Source organism: Athene cunicularia (assembly GCF_003259725.1).
Source record: "Athene cunicularia isolate RWA chromosome 2 unlocalized genomic scaffold, athCun1 chr2_part1, whole genome shotgun sequence".
Classification (NCBI taxonomy): Eukaryota; Metazoa; Chordata; class Aves; order Strigiformes; family Strigidae; genus Athene; species Athene cunicularia.
This window is the reverse complement of record NW_020799095.1, coordinates 117,279,802-117,293,436: the sequence shown is the minus strand read 5'-3', so window position 1 is coordinate 117,293,436 and position 13,635 is coordinate 117,279,802. Positions and strand designations below refer to the sequence as shown.

Sequence of the window (13,635 nt, the reverse complement as noted above, 5' to 3'; positions counted from 1 at the left end):
AGGTCAACTAGACCTCCTCTCAATTATAACATTTAGAGATTTACTTTATCTAAGTGGTCCTTTCTTTTTCAAAATCCTACAAACAGTATCATGGCATGAGTACAAACTCTCTGTCATTTGTCTTTAATGGCTTTTTTTTTTTTTTTTGAGATTGAGGATTACAGTTGAATGCAGAAAAATTTGTCTGAATATACACCAGCAATTACATAGCTTTTGTACTTGCTAAAATTGGTTCTCTTGAGGCACAGTGAATTTTTCTGTAATGTGTTTTAGTGACAGTCCTGTACCAAAAGGCTACAGTGCCCTGAACTCCACCATAAGAGGATTTCTCTGCTCTAAATTATACCTACCCCAATTACAGAAATGGAAGAGCAGTTCTTGAAAACACAGCTACACAGAAAAAGGAAAAATACCTGAAGTGACACATTGCAAATCCCACAATGCACTGAAAAAACACGAAGAATTTTGATTAAAGTAAAATTAGTTGCTTAATCCACATTTAGAATGAATCAAATCTTCCCACACTACTCAACTAACAACAAACTAAGGTTTGCGTAAATCCACAGATCAGGGGAGTTCACATGGAGCAGACAGGAAATAATTTTGCAGTGTCACAGGCAGTATTTAGAGGGTTCTTTGTTCAGTGTAATTTTTTATATTTCAGATAGCGGCTTATTCTGCTGAACCCTTCTGGAAGGCAGGGGGAGACTGAATCCACTACTGCAGAAGCAAAGCGCATCCTTAGGCACAGCAAGTTCAAGAAACAGCGGGTGTGGTAAGCAAGAGATCTAGGGAGGGAACAGAGATGTGTAGAAACTCTCTTTTGTTTCCACTGTTTTATCTATTACTATGAATAACTACTTAAAAGCTGACTCCTCTTCTAGTCAATATTCTATTTTTTTGTTGTCAGACTTCTTGGGGAGCAATGTCAATTAAAAGTTCAGACAGGGCTCTATCAAAGCTTTCTCTGATTCAGTGTCCCATCAGTGTCCCTAACTCTTCCCTGCACTGTACAAAGGCCATTTCTGGCTACATAGCTGAAAGATCAGGTCTGTTTATCTGATTAATATGCAAAAACCACATTTTTCTTGATACCTCTTACAGCCAGCAAGCCTTCCACAAAGCTTAAAGGGATAAAATCTCTTCCTCTAGTTCTTAAGCAGCAATCTTATGAAGAGATATAGCACATTTAAGCAAAGTATTCAAAAAAATCAAACTAATTCTGTGGTTGAAATTTGTGTCTGAAAAAAACTCTGTATATTACAGTCAAAACCAACTTTTTAAAAAAAATGTTTACATTGGTTGCTCTGTATTTCTTTTACTGGGACTTCACTTGTATTTCCCTCCCACCTCAGTGCAGGCAGCTCAGATGTTTCAATACAAAACACCAAAGACAATTTGAAGATAAGAATCTTATCTACATCTATCTTTCCATACAAACTAACTACAGCGCTCAAAATAACACAAAAGGAACATTTTAGTGCTATAACTACTTGATCTTGTTCTTATCTAGGGGAAAGGGTAACTCTTCTGGTTACTACTGAAAACTCTAACTTGGAAACACCTATGGTTTCTTCACAAAACTAAGGCACTGAAGCACTTCCATCAGCAAATGATTAAAAAAAAACAAACAAGTCTTACACAGATTCTATTGAACACATTTATGTTAGTTTTGCTCAGCCAATATTAAGGGACTACCTACAAGGTGACAAAAACTTATGGACTCAGCGCTTAATCAATAATAAATAATCAAAATTTTCTTCAAGCAGACAAAATGCTGTTAGGCAGGCATTTACAACAGTAAAATCAAAGCAGAGGTTAAATTAGGATTTAGAGATGTGTGCACACACACATGTTGATGTAAATGATCAATATCCTAAGTCAAACATTAAACATTTGCCCTGGTTCCTGGAAGCCTGTTATTTTCTACAATGGTGCTGTCATGGATGACACTCAATTTACAGAGTAGTTCCCAAATAAAAGCTGCAATTTCACAGAATTGAAGAGTTGACAGTATCTCAGGATCACAAAAACAGTGCAATACTTGCTTGTTGAAAACTGTTATTCCCTCCTCAATATACAAAGCAACAAATCGTATGACAGTACCTCCCATCCTTCAACATGAGACTGCCATTCTTCCAAAAACTCTAATTTTTCCATTTGTCTCTTGGCTTCATTTATGTTGGAACAGACAGCTTTCATGGCCTGGAGGGCCTCCATTAGTGCTGCATAGTCACTGTGCTTCCTTGGAGTCCGCTTCAGTAACTCCTATTTAGACATTTAAAAAAGAAGCAAAAAAGAAACCTGTCTTTGATCTCTAAATGTACATTAAAGGAGGCTTAAATCGACTAGAACACAAAATCAAAAAGTAGCCAGACTTCTGTTTTACTAGGTGGGAAAGTAATAAACCCTCTAGCATTGTGTCCTAGTAAGACACTAAAACTCAGAGAAATAAACTACTAGCAACAAAAGTAATTACTACTTAGGAAGAAGTTTGCATTTCAGCTACTTTCTCCCCCCAACAATGTTTCGTCATATTGAGCTCCACTGAGTGCAGGGGTTTGTTTTTTATATTCAGCAGGATGAAACCATTCAACAGCAAGGATAACAATTCTGCTTAAAAATGTTAGTTTACTCACGTCAAAATGAACACCTGCCCTTCCTGCATCTCAGGGAAAAAAAAAAAAAAAGTTCCTTTAGCTCCACACTATTGTTTAATCTAGTGCAATACACCAGAGCACATAGCTTAGGTGACTCACTGATTTCAGATGGTTACTGGTAATGCAGCCGTACTAAAAACCAAAAGTGGAGTTGCCAGTATTCATTTGAGATTTCCCATCTCAAACTACCAACTACCCATCAGGGAGACATGGTGGGATGGCTGCTGTGACTGGAGTGTTGGAATGGAAGGACACAGGCTCTTTAGGAAGGACAGGCCGGGGAGACGAGGAGGGGGTGTCACCCTCTATGCCAGTGACCAGCTGGAGTGCATGGAGTTATGCCTGGGGATGGATGAGGAGCCAACCGAGAGTTTATGGGTCAGGATTAAAGGGAAGGCAGGGACAGGAGACGTTATAGTGGGGGTCTGCTACAGGCCACCTGACCGGGAAGACTGAGTGGATGAGGCTTTCTATAGACAGGTAGGAGCAGCCTCAAATTCACAAGCCCTGGTCCTCATGGGGGACTTCACCACCCCTATTATCTGTTGGAGGGACAACACAGCAAGGTACAAGCAATCCGGGAGGTTCCTGGAATGCGTTGATGATAACTTCCTTCTCCAAGTGACAGAGGAGCCAACAAGGACAGGTGCTATGCTGGACCTTGTTCTTAACAAGGAGGGGCTGGTGGGGAGTATGAAGCTCAAGGGCATCCTTGGCTGCAGTGACCACAAAATGGTGGAGTTCAGGTTCCTTAGTGCAGTGAGAGGGCGCACAGCAAGCTCACTACCCTGGAGTTCAGGAGAGCAGACTTTGGCCTCTTCAGGTATCCACTTGGCAGAGTAGCATGGAATAAAGCTCTGGATGGAAGAGGAGCTGAAGAAAGATGATTAGTATTCAAGGATCACCTCTTCCAAGCTCAGTAGCGATGCATCCTGACAAAGAGGAAGTCAGGAAAAAATGCCAGGAGGCCTGCAGGAATGAGCAAGGAGCTCCTAACAAGTTCAAACACAAAAAAAGAATTCTTCAATTCAGAGGGTAGAAGTAACAACAGGCAGCCTGGGAAGAATACTGAGAACTGTCTGAGCAGCCAGGGATCAGGTTAGGAAAGCTAAAGCTCTGACAGAACTAAATCTGGCCAGAGACAGCAAGGACAACAAGCAAAGCTTCTAAACGTACATCAATGATAAAAGGAAGGCTAGGAAATATGTGAGCCCTCTCTGGAAGTGAACAGGAGAGCTGGTTACTTGAGACATGCAGAAAGTTCAGATACTTAACGACTTTTTTGCCTCAGACTTTACCAGCCAATGCCCCAGACACACCACCCAAAATGCAGAAGGTAAAGGACCAGGACTGGGGGAATGAAGACAGACCCACTGTAAGAGATCAGCTTCGAGACCATCTCAGGAACCTGAAGATGTGCAAGACCACGGGACCTGATGAGATGCATCCATGGGTCCTGAGGGAACTGGCAGATGAAGCAGCTAAGCCACTAGCTGTCATATTTGATAAGTTGTGGCAGCCCAGTGAAGTTCCTGCTAAGTGGAAAAGGGGAAACACAAACCCCATTTTTAAAAAGGGAAGAAAGAAAGATGCGGAGAACTACAGGCCAGTCAGTCTCACCTCTGTTTCTGGCAAAACCATGGAGCAAATCTTCCCGGAAAATATGACAGGGCACACGGAAAATAAGGAGGTGATTGGTGACAGTCAACATGGCTTCACTAAGGGCAAATTGTGCCTAATGACTTTGGTGGCCTTCTACAATGGGGTTACAGTGTTGGTGGATAAGGGAAGAGCAAATTACATCATCTACCTGGACTTGTGCAAAGCATCTGACACTGTCCCACACCACATCCTTGTCTCTAAATTGTAGAGACATGGATTTGACAGATGGACCACTCAGGGGATAAGGAATTGGCTGGATGGTCACACTCAGAGAGCTGCAGTCAATGGCTCGATGTCCAAGTGGAAAGAAGTGACAAGCGGTGTTTCTCAGGGGTCAGTACCAGGACCACGCTGTTTAAACTCTTTGTTGGCGACATGGACAGAGGGATTGATTACACCCTTAGCAAATTTGCCAGCAACACCAAGCTGTGTGGTATGGTCATCCAGAGGAATCTTGATAGACTTGAGAGGTGGGCCTGTGCAAACCTCATGAAGTTCAACAAGGTCAAGTGCAAGGTCCTGCATATGGGTCAGGGCAACTCCAAGCACAAATATACACTGGGCAGAAAACAGACTGAGAGGAGCCCTATAGAGAAGGATTTGAGCATGTTGGTTGACAAGAAACCCAACTGTATCCTGGGCTGCATCAGGAGAAGTGTGGCCAGCAGGTCAAGGGAGGTGATTCTCCCCCTCTACTCTACTCTCACGAGACCCCACCTGGAGTGCTGCGTCCAGCTCTGAGGCCCCTAACATAAGGACACGGACCTGTTGGAGTGAGTCCAGAGGAGGGTCACAAAGATGATCAAGGGGCTGGCACACCTTCCCTTGTGAGGACAGACTGAGAGAGCCAGGGTTTTTCAGCCTGGAAAAGACAAGGCTCCGGGGATACTTTTTAGCAGCCTTCCAGTACTTAAAGGGGGCTACAGGAAAGATAGGGAGAGATTCTTGATTAGGGACTGTAGTTATAGGATGAGGGGTAATGGTTTTAAATTGAGAGAGGGTAGATTTAGACTGGATATAAGGAAGAAATTCGTTACTGTGAGGGTGGTGAGACACTGGAACAGGTTGCCCAGAGAAGCTGTGGCTGCCCCCCTCCCTGGAAGTGTTCAAGGCCAGGTTGGATGGGGCTTTGGGCAACCTAGCCTAGTGGAAGGTGTCCCTGCCCATGGCAGAGGGGGTTGGAACTAGATGATCTTTAAGGTTCCTTCCAACCAAAACCATCCTATGATTAACAGCTGGACTGACTACAGACAGCCTTCAGTGCACACCCTGACTGAGGCATGGGTACATTCTTCTGGAGCCCTCATCCTGCTGCCACCACACCCTGTATTTAAATTTAACATAATATATTCATTTCATTGCTCCATAGAGTAATTAATTAGTCATCTTCCCCTGTTTTGTCTGTAGATCCTTCATTCAAAAAACAGAACATAAAAATAATTTTTAAATAGGCCAAGGGAACTGTAAAGCCACAGATATCTGAGATGACTCAAACCCACTGCAATTATTATATTCTTTAACTTGCTTTAAAAACATTTTTTCTACTTGTTTACTTAAAAGTAAGCATGTTTACTTTTAGTTTTTTACGTCAATGCAATGAAATGCATATGCCTGATAACTGGCAATGTTTCAGATCTAAACTCATATTTATTGTGAAAAATACTGTCCAATAGTCAAGTTTCAAATAGCTTCTACAGCACAGTCTTATCTGGCTTTTCTCTCACAGTTTGAAACAGTAAACAATATTGGACCTTAATTTGTTAAGCAAAAATTTGTTTTAAATATTTACTTTCCTGATGATTATATTATTTTATTTCCTAACATGGAAAAAATTCAGTAACTCAGAGGTTTCAATACCTAATGTTTATATAGCACATTTAACATTTTTCATTACGTTTTAAGTTGCAACAGCAAGATAAAAATAAACATAAAAATGTGCATAGAACCACCTACAGCATCTTACTATTACTCTACAGTTCTTCTTACAAATCATTTTCATAAATACTTTTCATTTACAGTTTGTTGATAATAAATGAGAATCAAACATGTCGTTAATGCACTCTGCTATCTCAAGCATTTTAAGCAAGGGCATGGTCAAACCCAGCTGAAATCAGTCTCATTAAAGACACTTAAATGGCTCACTTCCATTCAACAATGGAGAGGCAACCTTACAACTAGATGCAGAAGAGAGCTAATCATCTTGACCCAGCCAAACTCCTCAGTTCTTTTAATAATGATGTCAGAAGACTTGCCACTAGCTTTAATGAGTCAGTCTGGGTCCAATATCTAATAAAGAGATTATTCACTGTGTAGAGAGATTGTTCCTGCAGTTTGGAAATATGCTTAGCAACCAGTTTTATAGAGAAAGTATAAACTCCTAAATAAAAAACTTGTCAGTACCTTCAAAAGAAGGGGATACTTGCATATTCTCTGTATCGGCGTTACTAGATATCCCTCCAGCGGTACATCTGTATTCTTGCGTCCTCCAAGAAGCATGCAATTCTAGAATGTGAACAATTTCACAAATTATTTAAAAATCTCGAGAAAATATCAGAAACAAAGACAAGGGCATATGTACACAGCAATACTGGCTAAGCCATATATAAATTATATAGATATATTTAATGAGGAAGGCTTGCAAGACTGTCAAAAGAACAGGCTTGAACACATGCACAGGCAGGTACACTGACTATCTCATACATGACAAGCAAGCCACAATGGTATTACACAGGCATCTCCCCCCGGTACCTTCTTCATCCAGTCTGATTAAGAGAAGGATTTTTTTAAGGTTTAGAAATAAAAGACAGTAAATAAAATGCTAAAAATATGCTTTCATATTTCAAGAAACAAAAATAAAAATAATTCAGGGTGACTGTAGGTGCTGCTGTTTCCAAAAGGTGTGTTCACAATATTAAGTAGCATCAAAGATGGTTTGAAAGGAATGTACATCGTCATCCTAAAACACACCACCCAAAAAAAGTCTTCTGTTTACATGCTTCTATATTTAAACATGATGTGCAATGAATAAAATATCCTTAGTCAGGGGCTAAAGAATATGTAAGTTTTGACAAGATATCCAACCATGGAAGCAGAGAATACATGAAATATGGGATGGAAGCATCCATGAAAAGCAGCTGAGAGGGAAAGAAAAGAACAAGGGTTTGGTGTTACAAAGTACGCAAGGGACATCACAGCAAATATTTGGAATTGCTGGAATTAAAGTGTAAGTACATAAAGACCTAAACTAATGACGAAAACTATTTTATGAGGAGATCAGAAGGAACTGTGATGCAATGGTAAGGAGATAACCTACAGCTTCAAAGAGCAAGATGTCTAAACCGAGAACACTAAGCAGAAGTAGTTTGACACAGCCAGATGGTATGTTGACACAGGCCACAGATCTGGATGCAGTCACATTGGTGATGGAACAGAGGCTACACAACTGGGTGGTCGCTCCACTCGGCATGCAACTCATTACAACTCGCTGTAACCAGTGCTGCTATGGGGATCTCTAAGCCCACCCTTAAGCCTCTGCTCCGTACTCATGGTTAACCACCTTCTGTCTTATCCTAAAGGATCCTTTATCCTAAACGATCTCACTTAACCTGCCAACAAAAAAATCTTCACTGATAAAGACCAAGCATGATTGTCTCTATAATTAAAGGCTCAAAAGCCTGGTTTCAGCTCCCTATTATTTATAGATAATCACATCTCTAATGACCTGAACTGTTCTGTCTGGCTAGAAGGCTTCAACTGTACTTTCAGATCACACAGCCAGATCTTTTGTTCTCTAGGTTAGACTCTTGCCACTTATTCTACAGACATGTCCTGAATTTATGAGGAACTCAAAGCAGATGTTAAAGCCCTGTGCATGCCCTCAGGAGGGCATGACACCGCACACTTGGCTTCCTTTCTCACAAAACAAGCTCTTTGCAATCCTTCTCCAGAGTATTTTGCTCTTTGTCTCTGTAGTCAGCATTCACCCCTTCTTCTTGAGTCTGGCCATGCTGCTCCCATACAAGAACCATGTGTGTGAAGCTCCTCAATCTGGGGAAGGTGAAGCATATTGTACCAACCACTGAGGAAAAACAGGACAACTTAGAAGCCGTTTTTAAGTATGAATGGAATACTGCTGAATAAGAGACTCTTAGCAAAAAGGCAGATGGCACTTCATGTCACCCAGTAGCCCCCTACTATAAGGAAATTCCCACACTGCTCATTAACTTGGCTGTAAGTAAATGCAGCTAGGGTGTTGGATTCAGTATCTTTCAAAAATTAGTGAGCTGCACTAGGACAACTTTACCAAGAACTCTGTCAACAGCAGTAGTGAAAGCTTACTGCACGCTATAAATGATTAATAAAATTAAATAAAACTTGTGATAGTTATCTTCTTTTAACCATATTTGCGATGCTTTGCTGATAGTGTCATTTGCTTTCCAGTCCCAAAATGCAATAATCAGACTTGATCACTCAGAAATTTGGTATCATATCCATGAGCACCTTCTCAGGTATTTAAATTCCACTACAGTAGGCCTCACATTTCAAAGCCTACCTTGTTATCACAGGACACCACAAAGGAAAACACAAAAATCATTCCACACTGAATCCTTCTTTTAACAACTAAAGTCAACTATTAGGAAACTCAGTATTTACATGGAAACTGGTTTTGCTGTGGGAAAATCACAAGGACTGTCATACTTAACATTTTAAAACCCCTCCTTATTTGTCTTATAAAGTATAAAACTAATTGTGTAGCTGTTTCTTTTGACCTCAGATTAAGTCAGCATCTAAAATCAGAATGGCTAATCTACGATTCGTAACAAAACATTTTTCTGTCTAGCATAGTTGTGGCTACAGTACCAGAATATGGACCTTCTCTTCAGAAGTTCTGATGAGTCCTTCAGCTTCCTTTCTACAGTTTCTTTCCCTATCCCTCCTCATATATCTTACCTAGTTCTTTTTGCTTTCTACAGACACAGCTGGATTTACACGCCTGTCTCTTGGCTGGCAAGTTCAAGGCACACTGCCTAATGCTGTATTATGCAGGGATCCAAGTGCAGCAGTGAAAATAGGATGTATGCAACCCCTTCTCTGAAAACACCACCCCTAGTTGAAACTGCCTGCTAACTGCTTGCATGTGCGCTTGTAGTTGTTACATGATGGAGGTGACAGTGCTAACACTTCGCTGCCTGGTCAAAAAATATTAAATTAGAACAGCAGTTCAAAGTTTATTTACCAAAAGAAACGTCCGCACTGTTCTTATTTTGTTAAGGTCAAGCAGAACTTTCTGTGCCTTCTCGTGGTTACTGCAGTATTCATCATAGATACGGAATTTCTCTTTCTGTAGAAACAAAGAAATAAATTCTTCACTTGTCATTTTGATTTATTTTTAAATTAATAAAACATGCAATGAACACTTTTCGAAGTTGAACAGCTAATACAGTCTTCATTTTGGAAAGTCAGCTCTTCCTCTTACATTTATTATTATTTGAGGTCCAGCCTCAAATTAGAATTTTGAATGGTGTGTGAGAGTCACTTGGGAATTTCAATCATAGAATTATAGAATACCAGGTTGGGAGGGACTTCAAGGATCTTCTGGTCCAACCTTTCTTTGCAAAAGCACAGTCTAGACAAGATAGCCCAGTACCTTGTCCAGCCAAATCTTAAAAGTGTCCAATACTAAGAAATTTACCATTTCCCTGGAGAGGCTATTCCAATGGCTGTATGATCTCATGGTGAGAAATTTTCCTCTTGTGTCCAATGGGAATCTCCCCAGGATTAATTTGTACCTGTTACCCCTCGTCTTTTCCATGTAACTCCTTCTAAAAAGGGAGTTTTCTTTGTAGCCACCCTTTAAATACTGGGACGATGATAAGGTTTCACCTAAGCCTCTTCTCAAGGCTGAAAAAACCCAATTCTCTCAGCCTTTCCTCACATGGGAGGCTTCCCAGTCCCGTGATCATCTCTGCGGCCTGGACCCTCTCCAGCCTGTCCACAAATTTTTTGTACAGCAGGGACCAAAACTGAACACAACTTTTCAGGTGTGGCCTGACAAGTGCTTAGTAGACTGGCATAACAACTTCTTTGTTGGTGACACCCTTGCTGATGTAACCCAGCATCCTGTTGGCTTTCTTTGCCACAGCAGCACACTGTTTACTCATATTAAGGCTGTTGTACACCAGGACCCCATGTCCCTTTCCACAGAGCTGCTCCCCGGCTGTGTAGATCCCAGTCATTGCTGCACTCCTGGACGATACTGTCCTGGTGCAAGACCTTACATTTGTCTTTGTTGAACTTCATATGGTTTTGCTGAAAAAATTCAGAAGCTGGACTATGACAAAATCACAGGATTAAAAAAAAAACAGGAAGAAAATGCACGAGTGACTTATCTGCTGACGTCATTACCTATTTTGTCTGTAAACGCTTGTTTGCAAATACGATCCATACTTCTGCAGAGTCAAAAAACTGTTACTCAACTTCTGTAAAATGTTCCCACAAACCATTAATACTTTTCTCCTCCTACAGTGGATATCAAAGACTTTGCAAACAAATGGGACTCTAACCAGAGACAACAATGAAACCCAGACTTTTTGTTAGGCCTACAGCTGAAAGCAAACTAACTTGTCCTGATTTTGTAGAGCTCTGTAACATGGACATCCTTGTTTTGCTTCAGAAGGAAAAATTAATACTCCAAGAAAAAAATTACTACAGGATATACAAACATACTTGTGGAGGTACCGCAGTTGTGAGAAGTAAAATATCTTCACAGTCCAGAACCACAGAGATATTTTACCCAGCACATGCAATTCTTTGTTAAATATTCACATTTTTGCCTACCATCAAAGGGTAATAAAAATAAAGCACAATTTTACTTTTGCTGTTTCATGCAATCCTATTCCTTGCATCTCCATCTCACATATAAGCATCAGCCTTGCCCACACTGCAGGGCTCAGTTTGTCAGCCTGGGTTAATTTGGTGAATATAAAAATGATGAAACAACAAAAGTTTTCCCATTTCACATGTTCTTTCTTCATTCTACTCCCCTCTCTTTTTTTTGGAAAATACAGTAATCAAGAGATGACCTCACAGTAGTCTACATTATGCAATCTAGTCATTATGCAATCCTCGTGACTATGTAATTAATAAAGACAACTGATAAAGGAAAAAAGTGAAGTAAGGCTGTAATAAAAGCTCACATAATGAAGAAAGCAGGTTCCAACTTCATGTTGCGCATTAGGTTCTGGCTGTAAGCACTCCTCCACCAGGGACAGGAAGTTTTTGTGAACTGCAAGAATATCTTCAATATTTGAAAACAACATCTGCAAAGGAATAAAACATACATAAATAAAACATCAGGTACAAAACAGAAGAAATATACAATTAGGAGACTAACCTTAACTGTCTCTTCTGTGACATTTTTATCCACTTTGGCTGTAGCGCATTGGATCATTCGATGAAGGAAAGCCTGCATGAAACAAGACAAATAAGGAAAAAGTTATTTCAGGAAGACCTGAACAACTCCTGGCATTTTATGCTTATAATTTGTTTCCCAAATTTCTTGTGCTTTGAATATAGACTCACATCAAAATATTATTCACAACTAAAACAAGTGTTTCATCTAAAAAGCATTTAGTAATTCTGTTATCCTAACATGATATAAAACCTTATCTATATATTATTAAAAAGAATTAGTGAAATATTAATGAACTCAAGAAACTGAAAATTCTCTGAAGTACTTCCACCCTGCACTCATACTACAGTCAAGAGCAAAATGAGTCATTTTCAAAATCTTGCTCTAGCACTTTACCAACTGATTACAAGACAAGCCGAAATAAGACGCTCATTTCTAAATTAAAACTAGTCAGGAGATAATATAAGGAAATGTAACTTCTACCACAGTAACCACAAGTAAGATTTTTGATGTGTTAATAATCAAACCTATTATAAAGTAAATTGACTTAACCAACAGTCAACTGCATCCAGTTTTGCTTATTGAAAATGCTCAGTCTTCCCTCCCCAAGAACCTCATCCTTGGGGATCAAATGAGAAGTTAGTAATACCACTAATGAAATACCAAAAGAGTAAGTTTTCTCACGCTTCACATTCAAGAAATGGAAACAAGAAGAGATGTGCAGTAAGTAATTCCAAAAGAATAAATATCATTTCAGGTACAAAGGATATAATTAATGTTTATTAATTCATTCCATTACAAAGACTTGGGTATGTTCTGAAAATATCTACACACTGTAGACTAAAATCTTACATTGATAATTCTTCACACGGACACACATATTCTTTAGTCATTAAAAACTGGCACCACAAGTGCACAAATGTCATGTCTTTCATAACCATTTAGCTCCAAGCCACTGTGCATTGTACACTGTACATGAACTCATCTAAATTCTGGCATGGTGCAAATTCCATAAAAGAGGCAATAAATAACCCCTGTGTGGAAGGATAGCAGTCACAGCACCCCTTTTTTCTCTCTGCTGGGATTTAAACATTTTCATTCCCAAGCAGTGATCCTTTCTCTGCTGAAGAGGACTATTTAACTGGCATTACGCATTTTTATTACTGAAGGGACAAATCTAGTTATGTAGGACATAAATAGAATTAAGTTTGGAATACTGCCAGCACACTGTATGTTTCACATCACTCTCTATACTGATACAGATTTTCTATTTCTTTAAACCCCTCTTTTTTTCTGACTATTTGTGCTTTCTAATGTTTAATTGATGGTAAAAAATGCCATTAATTCATTTGCAGCAGTTAACTGTTGGTGGATGACAGCCCTTTATATCCTTCCTTGCTACAAATATCCACAGGGGTTATGGCAAATTTGCTGCATGCATTGCCTGTATACAACCAGTCCCACATAGAGGGAAAGCCTGTTTAACTGTCTGACTCTAAATTTATTTTTTAGAGTGTTCATTAAACCAGCCAACAGTATTAAATATACTTTAGAACTGAGAGGGGGAAAAAAATAATCACAAGAACTACCTCTGAAACTCATGTCTATTTTTACTATGTGCAATCTCTCTCTGTTCACATTATCTCCCCATAGACCAAACATACTGTTCATCCACATTCACGTTATCCCAGAAGATCTTTATTTCCTGCAACTGTGAAGGAAGGTGAACACTCATCTGGCTGAAGGCGAAACTGAGAACAATCTGAGAGCTGGGACATTAGTTATTCTCAAGTGATTCAAGACGCTAGCCAAGAGTCATGAGGTCAAGAAGAGCATACATCAACTGCAGTAAACAGATTGTCCAAGCAGCACTGTCCCAGACCCCACATCTGCAGAGGTTAT

The 13,635-nt window shown here is 39.8% G+C and overlaps 1 protein-coding gene across 1 annotated transcript in view; it reads right to left on the bottom strand.

Moving 5' to 3' along the window:
* Positions 1-13,635, bottom strand: part of PREX2 (phosphatidylinositol-3,4,5-trisphosphate dependent Rac exchange factor 2) — a 181,813-nt gene that overhangs the window by 122,940 nt on the left and 45,238 nt on the right. The window contains exons 2-6 of the mRNA XM_026842859.1: positions 11,716-11,787; positions 11,519-11,641; positions 9,559-9,663; positions 6,723-6,824; positions 2,107-2,268 (exon numbers count right to left, since the gene is read on the bottom strand). Of these exons, the coding sequence (XP_026698660.1) occupies positions 2,107-2,268; positions 6,723-6,824; positions 9,559-9,663; positions 11,519-11,641; positions 11,716-11,772 (549 nt within the window). The 5' untranslated portion in view covers positions 11,773-11,787. The remainder of the gene's footprint in view (positions 1-2,106; positions 2,269-6,722; positions 6,825-9,558; positions 9,664-11,518; positions 11,642-11,715; positions 11,788-13,635) is intronic.